Source organism: Neolamprologus multifasciatus, chromosome 5 (genome assembly GCF_963576455.1).
Source record: "Neolamprologus multifasciatus chromosome 5, fNeoMul1.2, whole genome shotgun sequence".
In the NCBI taxonomy this organism is placed as follows: domain Eukaryota; kingdom Metazoa; phylum Chordata; class Actinopteri; order Cichliformes; family Cichlidae; genus Neolamprologus; species Neolamprologus multifasciatus.
The window spans coordinates 18268149-18288913 of NC_140443.1; the positions used below are offsets into that span (position 1 = coordinate 18268149).

At 38.8% G+C, this 20765-nt stretch overlaps 1 protein-coding gene across 9 annotated transcripts in view; it reads right to left on the reverse strand.

Moving 5' to 3' along the window:
* Positions 1-712: 712 nt before the first annotated feature.
* Positions 713-20765, reverse strand: part of atp2b2 (ATPase plasma membrane Ca2+ transporting 2) — a 75323-nt gene continuing 55270 nt past the window's right edge. For 6 of the 9 annotated variants that reach the window (XM_085160887.1, XM_085160885.1, XM_085160882.1 and 3 more), the window contains 11 exons: positions 18275-18516; positions 16920-17154; positions 13388-13567; positions 13151-13238; positions 12909-13015; positions 11894-12085; positions 11440-11653; positions 11126-11337; positions 10884-10991; positions 10596-10778; positions 713-4571 (listed from right to left, as the gene is read on the reverse strand). In XM_085160887.1, the coding sequence (XP_085017013.1) occupies positions 4260-4571; positions 10596-10778; positions 10884-10991; positions 11126-11337; positions 11440-11653; positions 11894-12085; positions 12909-13015; positions 13151-13238; positions 13388-13567; positions 16920-17154; positions 18275-18516 (2073 nt within the window). In that variant the 3' untranslated portion in view covers positions 713-4259. Of the gene's footprint in view, positions 4572-7861; positions 7912-8224; positions 8415-10595; positions 10779-10883; positions 10992-11125; positions 11338-11439; positions 11654-11893; positions 12086-12908; positions 13016-13150; positions 13239-13387; positions 13568-16919; positions 17155-18274; positions 18517-20765 lie in introns of all 9 variants that reach the window. The other 3 variants (XM_085160888.1, XM_085160884.1, XM_085160889.1) reach the window with 2 other exon arrangements.

Consider the following 20765-nt stretch of genomic DNA (forward strand, 5'->3'; position numbering starts at 1 on the left):
TTTTACCAATCAGTGGGTGATGTTACTGTAGCTAAGTCAATCTTCTAGGCTGCCTATGCCACTAGCCCAGTTTCAACTGCTCATTATGGCTTTGTTTCACACGGAACCTTAAGACACACATAACTATGATATATACATTCAAATATTAAATATTAGTTTAAAAGAAAACTCTATAAGGCACCTTTAACTCATGGTATTAGTTTGAAATGTTGTGTTAAAATTAGCTTACTTTAAAAATACATCAAATTTTGAAGGCAACAGTAGAGAGCTTCCTTTGGTTGAACCTGTTACAGTGCAAAAGTGTATTAGAGCAGAAAATAAATAAAAGGAAAGGAAGAGAGAGAGAGGGAAACAAGAACTGACTCACAACGAAAGTCCTGGCCCAACTTGAAATGAGGAGGTAGTAATTATGTGGTCGTCGCCTAGGTCGCTCTGGTGTTTCCTCAGTATAAGCGGTCATAAAAATAAAAGGATTTTAGGTGAAGAACATCAGGAAGTTCTTTTTCAGTGATGCTGACAATCCTAAAATTTGTGAAATCCTTTGAAGTAAATCAGTAAAGTTGAAGAAAGAAAAAATAACAGAAAACAGTGAAACAATCAAAGTCATCACTGACATTACAAGGCGACGTACACCAAATCAGAACAGGACATGTTAGATGGGGCCAGGACACACCATGCTGGGTCATGCTGCTCTGGGAGATTTATTTAGTGATTTTTCCTTTTTTTTTTTTTGTTTATTATGTTGTTCACTTGCGCTGTCAGGAATGTAGTAAATGGGACAGTCAAGCAGCAAGAGTCACAGTTCATCATCATCATCATCATCACTATCACCACCATTATTATCATTTTCCTAATGGTATCATAATAATAATTTCATCATCATCATCATTATTGAACTTTTTCCTCAAACTAGAAAATAATTACATCACATTGTTTTTACTGACTTTTGAGACCACAAACATTCCAGCAACACACTCTAGGAATAAGGGTGGGTAACAATCAGAAAAGCATGACTTTTTGCATAGTATTAAATGAACAAAGACATTGAGTTCTTTATTTACAATTATTGTATAGATAAAAAAAATATCATAAAAACAAGATGAACACTTAAATCACTTACCCATAAATGGCTAAGTATGCCAAAAAAGTTATTTGTTGGCATTTCTCTTTTTCTTTGTTCCACAAACTGCATGCTGCTAAATACAGTACATCGAGGCAGGTGAGAGTATATTGCAAAAAGTATCATTGTTATCATCATCGTCATCATTATCAGTGTCATTGTCAAAGTTATTATTGGTTCCTACAGCACGTGTTATGATTGGGATGTAATCACGATGTTTTCTGACAGGAGCAGTGATTGATCACATACAACCAAACGGCTGCATCGGCAGTATGACTCATTGTGGTGCATGATGGTAGATGTAGTCAGGAGGAGCTCCTGTGTCCACACCAGTGGAGTTCCTGTCCTCGATGGACTCATCGCTGTATTTACAAAGATTATTTTTTAAACTCAGTTTCTTTGCATCCCCTTAAAGCTGAATGTTCTCCCGGATGTAAAAGTGGTTTGAGAATATTGGCTCAAGTCTTTTTTTAAATATTATTATTATTATTATTATTGAAAATGCTATTGTTTTGTATTTGTTTTGTTTATTGTTTTACAGTTTATACAGAGAAACAAATAAATTGTCAAGTTAAAACAATGGAAAGAAAACAAAAGAAATCAACAGCTTTCAAGCAAAATATTAGAACCCAAACTGGGTTTTTTTCTTTCTCCAACTTAAATAAGACAGATTTTTTTATTCAGATGGTCCATGTTATGTTTTCTACACGCCTGAGCTGACTGGTAAAGCTTGTGCACCCTCTCCAGATGGACAGATTGGCTGGGAAATGACAGAGGAGGAGGATATAAAAAAGAAGAGAGATAGAACTTGTTGGATAAACGATCGTATATACTTTACTAGCTTATAGAATTTTTGTTTTTAGAAAAATCTGGAGGTTTTTTTTTCTTTTCAAGTTGCATAATGAGCCTATCACGTCATGCTTGTCAGTGATTTCGATTAGTAATAGAAATACAATAGTACAGGCTAGTTAAGTGGCCTTGTCCTTCGGAGTGCAATAAGACTGGGTAAATGTGCCTTCTGTATGTAACATCTCTCTGGTAATGTCTGATTGGTCAAAGCACAATAAATAGTTTACAACTAGTGAGTACAGTTGAGATGCTAGAGTACTGTATATTCTGTGACGGCAGGAAGACAAGCTTGGTTAAAACACACAAAAGCACATCTAGAATTACACCACAGAAGTTTTCATTCATAACCAGATAGTGCAGAAAATCTTTTTTTTCTCATATATATATATATATATAGAAAAAGAGTCAAAGCAACATTCCATTTTTGTTCTCATTTCTTCTTTTTTTTTTGTCAGTTTTTCTGTTTTCTTAGATGTTAAAAATGTCTGCAGCTTTGTGTGGCTGCATGTGTCTCTGCTAGAGGAAAAGAAACTCCTTTAAACAAAAATAAACCATTAGGTTAAATAAAAAATAGACACAACGCAAAAAATATTCAATGTTTTCAACCAAAACGTTTTGATTTCCGTGCGGTACAGAGAAGCCAAATATAACTGCAAATTTCTAATATGACTCAGCTGCAGCCTTTTGATGGTCATAGATTTGTTTTTGTTTTTTTTTAAAAACGTCAAGTCCTTCGAAGAAGCAGGTTTATCTAGAAGAGTTCGCTATAAAGGTCCTGATATCAGCCTTTGACTCGAGCCCTGACCCCAGGCCAGTGCTGAAGCACAGAGAAAAAAAGACATAATCTTAACAAAAGAGAAGAAGCAGTGGATAAAAAGAATAAAATATCCCCCTCTGTCACAAAAAGGAGGCCTCTGTTTAGAAAAAAAACAAAGGCAAGCCACTCCAACTTGATCCCAACAATCATATAGAGTAATACTAAGATTCCACAATTACTATGTATCCCATTATATTTTGGTTTCTTTTTGTTGTTAAACCTCTAAAAATATCTACATTATTTGACAAGACAGCAGGCAAATTCCAGCACAGGGTTTTTCAGTAATAACACACCGAAACAGCTCTGGTCCATCTGAGCTTCGACTTCGCCTTCCTCCTTCTAGAAACCAGGAAGTTTATCTCTACGAGGTTGTAAACAAATTACATTCTCTTTAAGACATAAATAAGTCAAAGGTATTGGAGCCATTGAAGCAGGAACAAGGCAACATGCCAACAAACAAAGATAAACTCTCTCTAAATATATTTATATGTATTTAAATTTATAGAATATATCCCATAAATGCTATCATCATTATTATTATTTTGCGTTCCTCTTTACGGACAGGTGCAAAACTGTTGTGCAAGTTGAGCCCTACCACCTCGATACACATTTCCGTTTATGGATGAAATAAATTTGTACAGTTGGGTACATGTTCATGCCACACAGAAGAGGGGACTTTGCAGGCCGGAAACTCAGAGATGCTGTCTTTAAAATCGCAGTCCACAGTGAGGCCTAGCCCATCAGAACCAAAGAACTCCAATAAAATTAAAAGCCTTTTAAATAAAACCTGGGTAATGTACATTCATGCAGGAGCAACAATAATAAGAACAATAATAATCAGAATCAGAATTAGAATAATAACAATATTTTTCAATTTAATTTAAACTATTATCAGTATTAACAATGTTTTTCGTTGAGGAGAGGAAGAGTGAGCAGAGTTTAAAGTCTGTCCTCTTGTGTGATTTTTACTCCTCAGCAGTCTCCCTCCTCATTGTCCTCCTCCCAGTGTCGCTAAAGACACCGTTCGTACATATGTGCAGTCAGACCCACGCTTATACAGTACATGCTAACCAGTACAAGTGTATTGTCATACACGCCACCGTGACTGCCGCTGTACTCATACAACCACAAAAGCAGGATGGCTGTGTAGGTTTTGTGGCTTTGTTGCGCTTTTTTGATTGTATGCTAGTTTGTTTTTTCTTTTCACCTTGACATATTACTTAGATTTTCTCTGCTTTGAAAGGAGCAGAGCGCTTCAAGGGCTCTAGGCTAAGGGAAAATGGTGGACATTTTCCCCCCAGGACTGCATTGCCGGTAGGTAGCGGTTTGGGGGAGCTCGAAGTTGAGAATTGGGTGAAAATTTGGGGGTGAAGACTTGTATGGTTACAGTTAAAGGTCTGGAGGAATTGGAGAAGGTGTCCCGACAATGTGAGGAAACAACATTAGAGGTTAGAGCTGAGTTTAGGATCAGGGTTAGAGGCTTGTCTCCAAGCTGTGCAGAGGACTGGCAGGGCTGGAGGACGCAGCTGATTTACTGGTATCGATAGTGAGATTAATGCCACTGTCAATAGCGTTGTTGTTCTTGTTAGGGGACGAGGGCTGGCTTGAGTACTTCATCCTTCTACGAGCAGAATCATCGTCCGTGTCATCAATAAGGGGGATGTTGGGCGTGGAGTCTTCTATCCTAAACTCAGGGTGTGTCATGAAGTTGTGGATGGATGTTCTGGAGTCTGGTTTTTCCAGGCCTTCATACAGGGAGCTACGGAATGCATTCACAACTCGGATCTGACATGGAAAGGGACAAAACAAAACAAAAAAACAAGAAGAAAAATGGTAAGAGGTGATGCCGGAGACAATATCAAAGGGTTGGAGGTACCCTCGAGATGAAAGAAAAGGCAGGGGGGGGGGGGGGGGGGGGGGGGTTTGAAGAGAAAAGGGGCATAGAAGGAGGGATCCTCTCATTTGAGGATAAAGAGTTAAAGAAGGAGCAGAAGGTGGAGGAACAGCAAGGGAGAAGGCGACTGCAGCCTGTGTTCTGCTTTCACAAGATGACTACAGTCACAAGTCATTCAATTTTGGCGTGCACTAAGGAAAACTGTGAGGAACACAATCATAAAAAAACACAACAAAATCATACATTTCAAGAAAAACAAATACCAAAGCAACACGAATGCTCGTTGTAAGTATACGCTTTAGTCCAATGTGCTGTATACCTAGAAACAAGCCACGTTAATAAATGGAATGCTTACAGAAAATTTAAAGGAGAATATCACATGCAAGTTTGTAGAAATCTGGTGGACGAGGTCAGTAAGAAGGAAGGAGGTTAGATCTGAGAGATCCAATCAAGTGGTTTAAAAACTTCTGAAGGTACCAGAACACTGTCTGGGACAATATCCACACAGACTCTGAGTGGGACACACAAACACACGAGTATAGCACACGGTGGGTATGGCATGGTCTCAAACAGGGCAATGGACAGTCAAGCCTGCATGAGGTTGGCTCAACACAAGCATCGCAGTGTAAAAACTCACAACAAAACAATAAAACCAAAAGCAAAACAGTGGCATTGAGACAACGGGCAAACACAGCAGGTTAAAATGTGACAAACACAGAAAATGAACAGGAGCTAAACACAAACTACATGCAACATGACAACAGGACAGTGAGGGAGTGGTGAACACCGGCACACAGAGTACAGACACTAAACACATGGAAGTGAATAATGAAAATAAGAGTTTTACTGTCAGACGTCTGACAGTCAAAGCATGTTCCTGAGTCCATGCACGTCGAAGTAAACACTCAAGTATAAGGTCCAAACAACTATGTGACAATTTATTGAGACTAAAAAGTAGCACAGTAGTCACAGACTATGGCAAATTGCTGTTTTCATAAACCCTGTGTGCATCTTCAATTTATTTTGTAAAAACATCCTACTAACGTTTTACAAGAAACTAAATCATGACAAAAATGTGAGGTATTTGGAAAAAACTGCATCAGTATTGTTGCTGGGTTTTAATTGATAATTGGCTTTACATTTACATTATTAACACAATTCTTGTTTAAAGTAGCTGAAACTAAAGAAATGAAAATAAATTGCTGTTGAATGTAGCAACGACATATCAATGCTTTTATGTATTTTGTGTTTCCAGTTAATAAAACGTTTAATTAAAGATAAGAAACCCATTTTCTCATTCTTCACAGGAGCAGTGAATAGGAGCAGTGGACAAAAATACTGGGACAGGAAACCCATGCCTGTGAAGCTCCCGCTGCACAGTTTTTATGCTGATATTGATGCGAGAGGAGTTTTGGAGCCCTGCAGTTACTGACTCAGCAGAGACTTGATAACCTTTACACATTATGTGCCTTCACTTGCCACCAGGCATGGCAAGCTGCTGCCTGGAGTCCCAGGCCAGCAGGGGACGCCAAGGTCTGATCAACCTCAAACTACAGCAATGGAATATGCAAGATTTGCAATGCCAGTAGTTGAGACCTGACTTCCCTAAGGGGCCCTGCCCACCTTTACTCACTCCCACCGCAAGTGGCACACATGAGTCTGTTTAAACAAGCCAAATGTTAGGAAACCTTTTAGGAGTGAAAATAGACAGAAGAAGAAGAGGGAAAAAAGCAGGACAGTGGGGAATGAAGCAAACAATAATGGCTAATAAATATATTGCTCACTAGCTACAGTAAATGCTACTAGTCTAGCCTTAAATGTAGGGGAGAGACAGTCAAAATCACGAAGCTTCCACTAACATGAAGTTATTTCTTCTCTTTACTTAGATGTTTAACATTAGCTAACTTAGCTAGCAGAGCAGCATAGTTAGGACACTGGCAATGGGCCTGTTTGCATAGCTAGCATGTTAAAGCAACACAGAAGCTAGCTACAGTATTAACAGTTTTTAACTTAGTCTTGGGCATTGTTACCAAAATAAACATGGTCTCTGCCATAAGTAATGTTTTACTGTCATTTTATCGGACTACTGTTTGTGGCGGTGGTGTCAAATTATTTAAAACAAAGTGGCAGCAAATGCTGTTGGCGGGTCCTTCTGTGAATTTTTGTCTGGGGCCCCAAAAGATGCTAGAACAACCTTGTTCTGTAACTTTATGGTGAAAACAATCGAATTCAGTAATTACGAAATGTGGCCCAATACTTTTGTCCATGTAGTGTATTTGAAATTTAAACTCTGCCACAAACCTTAAGACTACAATATTCCTTCTAATTTTAAGATATTAGATTTATAAAGCTTTGAGAATAGTGCATAGTATATGGCAAACATTCTGGTAGTGCTGCAGTAACTGTGGTAGAGTAGGTGTAAGGAGAGAAATGAAAATTAATAATAAACAGAAGCCTGTCTGGATGATTGCATGTGACAGGATGTCTGACAAGTAACACTGATGGGGTGTCAAAAAAGGGTGGGGGCTGATTTTACTTTGCTGCAGAGGATCTATGTCTGTAACTATGGTAACATGACAGTCAACTACACCAACAGTATGAAGCAACAAGACGGGATGAATTATTGGTACACTACTGCCTTATAGTGAGTACCCTGGCCCCGATTCCAGTTCGCACAACCTTCATATGGGATTTAATTAGATTTTCATAAAGCAGGTTGTGTCAGTGAGGATGTGTGTGTCCATGTGTGCAAAAGAGAGTGAGAGAGACAGAAAGATGAAGGTGGGCAAATCATTAAATAACAGAGACGCTTTTGAATAAAATACACACTCGCCTCAAAGTTTGCAATGTGGCAGTCAAATGTGAAAATATTTTAAGCCAAATATACTGCCGCTACCTTAATATTTTCTTGTCACTGCTGGTGATTCAGCTCAAAGGACATGTAGGAGGTAAAATTTGTTTTATGCCAAGCCAATGTGATTTGCCACAACAGCGTCACACTCCCAGGTAAAAAAACAAACAAACAAAAGTTAAAACTGCAACTTATACTTGAATGTTCACCCAGTTACTTGGTGATTTGATTGGAATTAGTTCACATTAATGTCTATAAAGACATAAAAATGTGAGGTTTGGATGAGGGGATGATGGATGGAAGATGAGCAGAGGGAGACAAACTCACAACCTGAAATGTCACGCCGTGGGTATCACCCTTAGTCCTGCGCTCCTAGCACTCTGAGGAAACAAACACACATTCACCAATGAGAAGACAGTACACCCAACCATGGGACGAGATATCAAGATGAATTTGAAATCCAGCGTGAACAAGAAAAAGACAGAAGAAATAGAGAAAATGAAAACGCAAATAGTAAGAACGAAAGACAAAAAAAATAAATCTTCAGAAATGCCAACCTCAAGATGGAGACTGTTGTTGTAAATTAAAAACAAATAAATCAATAAACTACAAAAAATAACTTTCTGCTCATGACAGGATGGCACCCCTGAAGCAAAGAGAGTGGAGAAGCAGACTGACAGAGTTCTGACTCACGGCCAGTAGTGGGAGGAGCAGTAGCAGCAGTAGTGCTTGTAGGAGAGGAAAGGGCATTGGACAAGGACACGTGACTAGGACTAGAAACATTGGTTACATCCTGGTTCTGGCTGGTGGTGGATGATTGGCGTCTCAGAGCCCCTGCCCCCTGAAAGGAGGTGCCACTCTTGAAGGTGTTGACTACTTCAATCTGTAGGAGAGCGGGACAGGAGAGGACAAATGGCTGCTCAGAGTGACACAGACCAAATGGTAACACAGGTTGATTGGTAGGGTGACTGGTGGTAGAGGGAGTATCTCAGTCATGACATGATGGAGGGCAGCTAAAGGTCAGGGTGTGGTGTCCCCACAACAAAAACACTGAATCTGATCTAAAGAGCTGGTTCACCCAAATTACATGTGAGCTATAATGGTGGCCATGCAAATACTTTGGGTTCCCTTCAGATTTGTTGTGTGATGCTGATACAGAACAACATTAAAAACATTTTATTAAAATTCAGTAGCTAATATTTATCTCTGGAAAAAAAAAAACACAAATCATTTTCGTGTAAAATTTAAGAGAAGTAAGCGTGATCAGTCTACAGTAGAACTTTCTACAAAGCAAACATTTCATGTTTGTTCTGATAGTGTTTCTTTTTTAACCCAGAGTAACACTGATGTTGTTTGCATTATTGTTCTACGTTATTAGCACCACAGAACAAACTTGTATTCAGTACCTAAAAATATGATATTACAAAACCTTGGCAAATCAGAACTTTCTGCATGGCCAGATAGCATAAGAGGAAGACTGCCAAAAGCTTTGTTTTCCTTTAATTTGGGTGATCCCACCCTTTGACTTACTATCTGATGTAAACAAATTAAAGTCACAGATGCAGCCATTCACATCATCCAGTGCATGTTGTTTTGTGACATCTTCACTGAAGAAGAAAGTTAAGATTTAGTTAAAATTGGGTTTCGTTTTTCTTTCTTTTGTTTAAATTCCTGACCAATGCATATACAGTTGTGATTAGAAGTTTATATGTACTCATCATGGGTGTCAATGTCATGGTAAATTGGGGCTTTAAATGATTTATTTGACCTGTTCTTTTTTCAGGGTACAATGATTATGCAGAATTTACCACTTCAACCAACCTCCTCTCATCTGATGATGAAAGTTTGGCTCTTATTCCAGACCTTGGCAAATTGTACATACGTGCAATTAACTTGTTCTGAGGTAGAATTGCTTGAATTGATGATTCCGGAAAGAAACCGTCCCATCTTGTGTAAATCTACAGTTCTCCTTCTTGGATCCTCAGTGAGTTCCTTGGTCTTTCATATTGTTCTGAATGTGAGTGTGACTGATCAGTCATGATCACTAATGAGAAGTTATTAAGCCTTAAAGTCAATTTAAAAGGCATTGTAGAACCTTAAGCAGACTTTATTAAAGTGTAAATATATATTTGAGCTTAGATATGGATCAGAGAAAATACAAAATAAATTCAAACTTTTGCACCCAGTTATTGTTTCTTAAAGTCATTAAAGACATTCGCTGTACAATCATTCAACCCTGGAAAAAGAACAGTTCAAAGCAATCATTAAAAGCTCCAAAGTACCATGACATTCATGCCCATGATGACTGTATGTAAACTTCTGACCACAGCTGACCACAATGACTCATTTTAATTTGATCATAACCAGCTTATTAATAAGGATTCTATACTTTAACACTAAACACTGACATTTGCGTACAGCACAGATACTGTTCTGGCTGTAGTTTTTTAACTTGCTCTTGCGGATGTTAGGCAGCATCTGTCCACAGTACTACACCCAGGCCCATCAATAACACATCAGTGAGACGAAACCAGATCCAGCACACAAGCCGGACTGTCTGCAATATCACAGTGATACCGGTCTGCAGAGCTCACAAATGTGAAAACAGTTCAGTGGCTATATACTTGTATTTAACTCTTGGAGCTTCCACAGGTCCACGGCGGTGATCTAGGCAGTCCAGCGAGGGAAAGTGGCATCTTTATGCTCCTGAGTAATTCATCTTGAGATAAAAGGAAACTGTGACTGACTAACATGACCAACATATAAAATACAGTCTATCACTTCCTCATGGGCAATGCCTGAGGTGGAGAGACCTACACAAAACAGGTCTTCTGAGAAACACAGACAAACAGTAAAAGAGAGGCTTTTTAGTAAATATTAGGGGTGACATATTTACCTTTTAGTGTTTTTATTATATAACTGGACAAAATTATTATATTATTATTATGGAACTCAGCATATTATTGTGTAAAATTAAAGGGAATCTTAAACTGATTTTTAAACAAGTAACCATAAAGTCCACATGCTGTATCCATATATTAACTGGGATTGAACTTGCCCTCACCTGAGTCTGAATGCGGTTGAGTCCTCTGAACCAGAGGATCTGTCCTCTCCTCAGCTCCCTCTCTGCGTGGTCAATCTCCTCATTTTCTTCATTAACATCCTCCTCTGGCAGCTCATCTTTCTGAGTTAACTGCCCTGCCCGCCGCAGGAAGCGCAGTCTGCTATTGGGTATGGTGGCTATCACCTAACCCGCAGAGAAGTAAAAGCACTAAGTGATGTACTTACTGTAGAGATGCACAGACAGGAAAATTGACCAAAAGACTTAGAAAGGGAAAACTTTGCCTATTACCTGTCCCCACACAAGCTCCCCCAGCCCAAGGAAAACACACCACATCCACTTTTCCAAGTCTAGAGGTTGACAGCTGAATGGCTTCCCTCCAAACTGCACAATCACGATCTATGCAAAGTATAAAGTACACAGAAAACTGACAATTACCATTACTTATCTGAAAAAATATATAATAATTAATAATTGAAATTAAAAATAACTGAGAAAAACAAGTAATTTCAGGAATTAATGCATCCACTTACCTGCACAGCAAACGTGCCAAAAACAATCGAGCAGAAGATGGGGTTCCTGAAGATACCGTCAAAAACATTCCTCTCTCCGTGGATTTTGCGGGCATTTATCTCATTAAACAGCTGCATCATGACAAAGGTGTTAAAGATGATGGTGTAGTGCTCAGAGGGTGGAGAGTGGAGAGGAGCATTGCGGCCACTGTCGATGTCAAAGATCTGCTCACCTGGAAGGAAAAGAAAGAGAATCAGGGAGTCAGATTGATGCCATAGTCTTTAAATCTGTAATATCCTACATCGGTATAACAGAGCAAAATAACCGTGCGTACCAACAAAGAGCAGTGTGAAGATGATAATGAGCTGATAGACTCCGTGTCCTAAGATGTTCTTTGTCATGGTGCTGGAGATGAGAGGCTTATTGCGACCGTATGGCTTCCTCTTAAGCAGAGACTCCGTGGGAGGCTCTGTCGCCAGAGCCAGGGATGCAAAAGTATCCATGATAAGGTTCACCCACAACATCTGCACTGCTTTCAAAGGAGAGTCCTAAAGAAAGGTGACAGTAACATGTATCAATAACAGAAGAGAATAATAGAACTACAATATAACCAGGCATGAAACATAAGTGTATTTCTTGAAGTTGTAAGCACTTATGATCTTTCGAATTACTGATTAGGCAACAGTAAACCAACTTGGATGAAATTCCATTTCATCATCATCAACTGTGTTAAAAATGACCATGATAGCGGGCTGGTATTACTTTGAAATCTTTTTCATCCTTCTGACCTGTGTGATGCAGGCACCAGTGAAAGCCACAATGACAGCTACAACATTGACAGTAAGCTGGAACTGAAGAAACTTGGAGATGCTGTCGTAGACATTTCGGCCCCACATAACTGCTTTCACGATGCTGCTGAAGTTGTCGTCGGTGAGAATGATATCTGATGCTTCCTTGGCCACATCTGTACCAGCAATACCCTGGAAGAATGATGACAAGCTGCAGTGAGAAAGAAGCTGGAGTTTTCTATTTAACAGCTGCTGTCCTTCTAACTTCATCACACTGCAGTATTTCTCAGCCTACCACGTTAAAAATAACGTTGAACCATATAATCAACTCTGCAGTCAGCTGGACAAAGCTGGACCCTGTAGATGAGTCACTATTGTGTTTAATAATAATACCAGCTACCTAAGGAGTCAGTGTGCATGTAATCAGGTAAAGCACAGACTGTAGGAAGGACTCTCTTTCTGTATTATGTTATATTTTGAAGGAGAAGCACGGGCAGCACCTTCTAGGCAGTGGCTGGATTTGGACAAGGATGCCCTTATAAGTGAAAGTGTGGAGTGAATACTTATGCGGACATCTTTTAAAACATGTCTCATTAAATTAATTAATGTGCGTGATTAGGTTGAAATCTGAGCCCAAACAAATCTCCTTCAATCAGATTTCCTGCTTAAGCACAGAAGCTGAAATCATTTTTTACAGTATCTTACAGGACCACAGTGTAGAAGGAGAGCTGCAACTCATGTTACATAAGACCTATTAAAATATATATATATTGGTTTTTGCTATAACGTTTTTAACAAGCTGAACAATCTTCTGCAGAATAACTGCGTTAATAAATAAATCCACTAGGGGGAGCTCCTTATCCACACAGCCAGAGTGAGAGCGCCTGAGAAGAGTTCTTAAACACTGCAGAGGTGAAAAAGACATCTGCAGATGTTGACTGAGATCAGTCTCACAAGAATGCAAGATAAGGCACAAACAAACAGCCAAACAAAACAGGAAAGAAGGGCTGCTTACCATGGCAAATCCAACGTCAGCTTTCTTTAGAGCAGGCCCATCATTGGTCCCATCTCCAGTCACAGCCACCACCTGCCTCTGGTCTGCCATAGTGCTGTCAATAATGCCTGCAATAAAGAGATAAACAAAGCAGCATAGGAGGAAGCGCATATACACATGAAGGACAAAGACTCAAGAAACAAGGAAAGGCAACAGTAATGATCTCTGTCTAAGTCAGAGCAAAAAGTGTGCAACCAATTCACCTTTGACGAGTGTGTGTTTGTCGGTTGGGGATGATCTAGCCAGTACTCGGAGTTTAGGCCAAACCTTATCGATACGCTCCTGTTCCACCTGCACACACACACATAGACACACACAAACACAAATTGAAAGAGAGGAACAAGAGCAACACTTATGCTTATTTTTCCTTAACCTCTGCAACTCTGTTCCATGAGTGGCTCACTTTTTACCTCCTCTCACACTGACAGTATTTGCTGTACCTCTCCTTTCTCATTGCGGATCCTCCTGTTGAACTCTTTGCCATCGATGCACAGGAAGTCCTCTCCTGGGTGGATGATACCACACTTGATGGCTATGGCTCGGGCTGTGTTTATATTGTCTCCTGTCACCATACGCACTGTGATGCCCGCACGCTGGCACTTCAGAATGGCATCAGGGACCTAAAATAGGGAGACACATGCACAATCATTCAGTACAACAGAAATATGTAAAAAGGAAAGCATATTTCACCTATTATTTAAAGCTGCACTAACCAAATTTAACCAATTAATACAAAGACTGAGCATAATGCAGCCAGCTTTTACTGGTCTGGCAAACCTTTTAGTTCAAGGAAGCCTTCTGATATACCCAGTAGTAGAAGGAGCTGCATTTCTGACCACTGGACGAATTAAGATTTTCACTTTTTCTCTGGTTTTCTCTGGTTTTGTTCCCCACCAACTCCTGAGGGAATTTTGAATTCCATTTGCCATCTGGTGGCACATGCACAGTTTTCAGAGCTTCAGTATTTGAGTAGTGTTTATAAAAGAAAAAACAATCTTGCAGTTATTCACAAACACAAACACATGCAAGCAAGTAAATCAAAGCCCCATTATTATTAAGTTCTCCAGATAGTATTGCAATAAATTAATAATGACTACTCATGTATGGATATGAATCTGTAGTTGAAGCATCTTGCAAAAGAGTACTAATTCAGAAACACATATTTCTCCTTGCAAAGGTCAGTGTGGGCGAGCTCTGCTCTCCAAACCCACACATAAACAATTGTGCTCACGTACCGTAATAACAACTTGCATCGGTTTACACATACATGCAGGCAAGTAATTCTTTCTGCCTTCACACATAAAAAACATAAAACATGGATCCATCACTGAAATGTGCGCTTGCATCATGCATTAAACTGCCGAATCGAACTGCTTATGCATGCAAGCATAGAGAAGTTTGTTTTTACAAAGTATGGCTATACAACGGAGGAGTGCAGGTCTTTAATAAGCTGGAGGTTGGAGGTTAAAATAAAAACAGATATGATTTTTTTCGCCTACTTAGAACTACATAACTTTTGCTCAGCAGCTGCTACATGCAAAAATGATTGTCCTAAATATGAAAACCTACAACAGTCAAACAAGTGAATTTATTTCATTTAATTCAATATTTGAAGAAGAACAATATTTGCTTCAGTCACAACAAAACCATCTTTAACCTATATCAGCCTGTCATTTCATCAATTACACAAAATAAAATAGCCAACTAATACATATACCAGTTAATACTCTGAAGAGGTCAACGAAGTTAAATATTCTTCAAATGTAAACAGAAAAAAAGAAAGAAAAACGTAATATGTAGTATGATTTTTATAAGTTAAACAAGCTCATGCTCTATATTATCTAGATATTAACTCATTGTTATCAAGATATCAGGTTCCTGTTTGGCTCGTCTGTCATCCCTGGTATTTATTTAAACCTTTCATTCCTCTTGGACTCGTACTGCTCAAGATGACTGGTCACTTGAAACTAGGAGGTGAAGAAAAGACTGGAGGTTTATTAAAAATACAATCTGGTCCATCAGAGGAAGAAAGTAGGAGTCTAGTACACTGAGGTTACACTCTCATTTTCTACCATTTCTCTCTACCATTCCTACCCATCATCCTCCTGCCTTCTGCCATCCCTCTGACAGAAATCTGATTTTGAACATTTCTCAGTCTCTCATTCCCTCCACTATTCTCTCTCGTCTCTCTGGGGGCATTCTCAGAGAGCATCCACTTATTAAACGAACATTGCATTACAGAGGAAGAAATTAGATACTAATAAACAAACCAAAACCATGTTTACTAGTCTGTTTGACCCTTTTAAAATAATGGAATGTCATCTAATTTCCAGTATTAACCAGTTTTAGCAAAGTGCCTGGAAAGTTTTTACTGGATTGCAGCAGTTTTCTGTGCACTGCTTCTCAACTGGGTTATTGAAAATGACAGATACCGAGTGACCTCTAAGGTAGAGAGAGTAATCTGCAAAGAGCTATGTTAACGCAGTATATATGGGTATATATGGGTATATATGGGTGGCATAGTTGTGGTGTGGTTAGGAAGAAGGTTCCTGCTTCAAACTGAGACCCTCCTGTGCAGAGCTTACTTACTTTCCTTGTGTATCCATGGGTTTCCATTAAGTACTCTGGCTTCCACCCACAGTTCAAAGACATGCACATCAGGTTAACGCGTGAGTCTAAATTGGCCATGAATGTAAAACAGTTTATGGGATGGATGCAGTGGATAACCTCTACAATATTAAGTCTATAATAACTCCAGGTTTTGTATTCGTGTCTTTTCCCTAACTCCTCCTAGACACATTGATCTGGATGAAACTATAACAAACTGTCTAAGGTGGCAGGGTTATCAATTTCTATTATTCAATAGCTTAAGGAAATTGTGTTTAGGGAATACTAATAATTTTCAGGAATTATTTTATAACACTCAAATTCTTACAAATTATATGTGTGTAGTAGCTGATCTCAAAACGAACAACATAATTGTAACTATGTTATGTGTACATTTGTTTGATGTTTATGACACTATATTGACAGCTTATATATTGATATAATTTTGAAAAACGAATAAGAGCAAGGTTTTGCTAGTATATGCTCAGAATATGACTTCTAGTTAAAGCACTTTGAGTGGACAGTAACAACATAAAAACACTATGTAAATGTGGCCACATTACATATTCATTTTACTGTACAGTATGTTCAGCATTAAATATTCGATTTTTTTTGTATTTATTCATCTTAACAATTTTCCCCAAATTGCAAAAAACCTTCCATAATATTGCAATACAAGAGGGGATTCTCAGTTAATATATCTCAGCTTTGGAGAGAAAGATAGAGACATCACAATGACAGAAAGAGAGTTGCAGAAAATGTGAAAGGAAAAGGAGTCATCAAAAAGAGGAACATCACCACAGACAGAGGTGGAGAGGAGACAACATGTAGGGTTGGGGCGGAATGAGCAATGCTGTTGTAGAAAGAGCAGGGGGATGGAAACAAGATGAAAGGAAGCAGTTGAATAATCCAGTAGTCAGTTAATTTTCCTGCTTCCTTCTCCCTGCACTGGAGCTGTCAAGCGAGGTCAGCGTTCCTACTGTACACAGATACCTCTTTCTTCCAATTATAATACACTCTATTCCTTCATGTGAAATTTATCATTAAAAAACTGTACCCCTGAAGAAATTGCTTTATGATGAATCACTTATTGCATTGAACATTTCTTTTTGTTTCGACTGATGATTTTATAGAAGTGATCAGAAGAAATAAGCTGATCTCATATAAGAATTGATTTGGTGTTTAAAATTCAAATTAATACTTTGATCCTCATCTATACAATAAACCTTTATGTAAAGAGACACTGCTTCAAAGTAACAGCGAGGACACACCACTGGTTATGACACAGCTGCTGAAAGCTGGTATTATAAACCATTTGTTCGACATCCCCCTCCTCTCAGTCCATTACTAAAATATCTCTCCTACCTCTGGCCTGACGGGATCCTCTATTCCGACAACACAGATGGCTGTGAGGTCATTCAGGATGTTGTTCTCATCATCCCAGTTGGGCTCAGGATTGCTGGAAAAGTCACGATACGCCACACAGATGGTCCTCAAGCCATCACACGCCATGGGCTCAATCACTTTCTTCACCATCTCATCCTTGTCTCGTGGACGGAAAACCCTTGGCTCACCCACCTCGTTTTGGATATGGCTGCATCTGCAAAGAAGGGTGTGGCGTAGGTCGTGAGGGTCATTTTAAGTTATTTACTGTAACATTGGTATTGTCTGTGTTTTTAGTGCTTGGAAATGAGCCAGCATTTAAAAAAGAACAAAAGGTTTGTAGCAAAACCGAAAATAAAATAAATTCATAATTATAATAAAGGTCAATCAAATGGACCAATATGGCAAGGCCATGATGATCCACTTGGTAAAATAAATCCGCTTGGCATCTTTCTTGGCCTTAAGACAACAATTCTGATGGCTAAAGATCCAAACGGGACACAAAAAAAAAAAAAAAAAAAAAAAAAAAAGAACATAATATATAGTCAAATCTCTCAGCCTGGCATTACTGCTTTGCTTAAATGAATACTGGTGAATCAAAAAAGGATGCACTGAGAACTGCAATGCTGTGCAAGAGAAAAGACATAGGGACTAATATGCCTTTTGTGGCAGGATACCACAATATTAAAAAAAAGAAAGTGCATTGGGGTACACACTGTAGAGAGCTCAAATGGAGGACAAACAATTTCCTCTAAACGATTTTTAAAAAACAGCTAACACATTTCCTAAATAACTAGGGTACTGTAGCCAAAAGATAATTACATTTGATCAAGACTAAACTGATTTGCTAAACAAGTTAAATATATCAACAGACAAACTGAAAACAAACAGGTGTACTGGCATACAGCCAAATACAAATGCTGTACATCAATTAACAAAAAGCAAATGAACCATAATTAATGCAAACGTCCTTTTAGGACCTGTCAGCTTGACAAAAATGTGAATTTAACCTTTCATACATTGTATTATTGAATCTCTGTTTATATTAACTGTAACACCTATAATGTAGAAACATAAAAAATACTATTGAATTCAAGTCATTTTATGACTTAGTAATGCCTGCAATAGAATTTCACATTTCTCCTTCTGCATCTCAGGTTTTTCTCAAAACCACTCACTGTAATGTTACTGTAACGCCCTGCAAAATGACATGATTGTAAGACATACTGCTAGAAACTTTCCTGTGCAGAAACTTGAAAGTGTAAATCTGCAGAGCACCTTATTAAATTATATAACTGCAACTTCCGGGTTATTTTAAACCATAAAACCAGACTCACTTTTTGAGTACAATCTCAGAGGCTCCCTTGCTGTACATCCGGAAGCTACCATCAGGCAGCTTTATGACAGTGCTCATCGACTTCCTGACAGAGTTGAAGGTATAGACTTTGTAAAGCTTCTCCTCTGGGATCTGGTTTCTTATTGGCTGGTAATCCCTCTTCAGGTCCAAAACTAGTCCCAGCAGGCCACACTCTGTCTTGTTGCCCACCTGCTTCGGCAGACCGCCTTCCTTATCTGGGGGCTGTAAAATGAGGGACAGGAAAAAAAAGATTTAAATGTGTTCAGTTATATTTTTAGTCTAATATAAGTCCTAAGGTTTTACGCATCAGGAAATAATAAAAATAAGCTGGTCTTTAGCAAGTTTTACAATTAGATAAATGCAACCGCAGATGAGCAACAAAACATGACATGTTACACCTTTCACTACTTAACAAAAACTAAGCCAATAAAGAATCAGTGATGTGAATAACTAAATACACACTTACTGCTTCCATAGGAACTAAGAGGAAGTCAACAAGCAGCAGCCACCAGGTGCTGCTGATCAAATGCTCTTAATTAACTGCAGTTGATTAAAAAATTGTCTAGAGCATTGAGGTGCGTGTTAAACACATCTGCAATGATCTTTAAGAAGCACAGATTTATGCTTCCTTAGCAAGAAGAATCTGGATTAAACATTAATCTGGGAAAGACTACAAGCCTATTTCCAAACTATTTTTACTCCATTATTTTACAATGAGAACTATTTGGGGTGGGGGATCAGATCCAAGATGAGACCATGCAATGCTGCAAAAAACAAACAAACAAAGAGCTACATCTTAGACTAAATGCTGAAGTTCATAACAGTACAATTAAAAAAAGACTGAAGTGAATTATGGCTTGTTTTGGAAGATCTTCCAGGTTTGGAAGGTCTTTTTTTTTTCACAAAGAACATAGCAGCAGTTGCAGCTGAACAAATCACACGACTTCTGGAACAATGTACTTTGGACAGATGAGCCCAAAATGAAGATATGTGGCCATAATGCACAGCGCCACTTTTGGGGAAATCCAAACACAGCATATCACCATAAATATATGATACAAACTGTCAAGCATGGTGGTGGCGGGCTGGTGATTTGGTGTTTTGCAGCCACCAGACCTGCACACTTTGTAGCCCCTGAATGGATCATGAAAGGTTTCTAGTCAATTATAAGGACATCTTCTAGACAGCTAAAGCCTGACTGAAAATGAGTCATAAAAGAGGAAAATGACGGCAGAATGACGGCAGTGATACCTTAAGAGAGCTGTGCACAAACAAACGTCTGCAAACGTCAATACAAGTTGAAGGTACTGAGTCATGGGATGTACTCAGTTTTTCACAGAACTCCATGACGTCAGAGAATTTACCCTCTTCTTTTCCATGACTGTACATATGGCTTTACTTTTTTTTTTTTTTTATCTATCTGTAATTGTTATTCACTTAACTGCAACTTAAGATAATTGTACAACATTGTTACACATATTGTTTCTACCTAATCCAACACTTCGACTTTTAAATGTTCTTAGTTTGTGTTTCCTCATAGGGTAAATTAAAATAATCCTGCCACAGAGACTAAGTTTCCAGTGTAATATATTTCATACACTCATGTGATCTATTCACTGAATGAGATTCTGTCTCCTTCAGCTCAGTGCGACCAGTGTAATGCTTGAAATAACTGCTGGTGATAATTAACCAGCTAGCAGGTGAAAGGGTCACTTTGTGTGGGAGGGCAGAAGATGAGATAGATGGAATCAGGTTTAGATCGTCTTATTTCAGGCACACAGCTCAACCCTGTGAAGTCTGTAATTGTATACTTGGAACCATGTATTGCTCTGGTTCAGTGAACATGTCAGTGGATAGACATAGCACGTAATATCATTTTCTACCTAACATATGCAAGCATGGTTGGAAATGGTTTTTGATAGGCTCCTAAGTACTCTGTGTTTTAGGTGTGCATCCAGTGTTTTGGGTTTATTAGCAGCCATGAGGAGTAATTTCTATTGCCAGTTGTGTGTGTGTAAGTTTGTGTGTGATACAGTATCTGTGCAGGTGGCTACAGTACATGTGAGCCACCATGTACACACTCACGCTACGAGCAAGAGTGCGAATGTTTGTGCATGCGGTCAGCTTGTCAAAGGCCCAGCGTTGCCATGGTAACATTGGGCAAAAGAACAAGAAGAACAAGAAGAGACTTGGGAAAAGAGAGGGAGCACTCTCGACCACTTGGGGATTCTTACTCCTTGGCTCCATTGCTCTTTCACAATTTTCCCTCATTTCATGTCACACATATCCTCAAATCCTTCTGCGTTTCCTTCTTCATCTTTTCCCAGCCCCCATTCATTAAAATTTCCAGAGCTATATTCTATTTAGGAAGAAATAACGCATGTACAGAAACTACTTGTCACTATGACAGGATAAATCTCATTATAGTCAATATCTTAGTGAGTAAAGTAAGTAAAACTTTATTTATATAG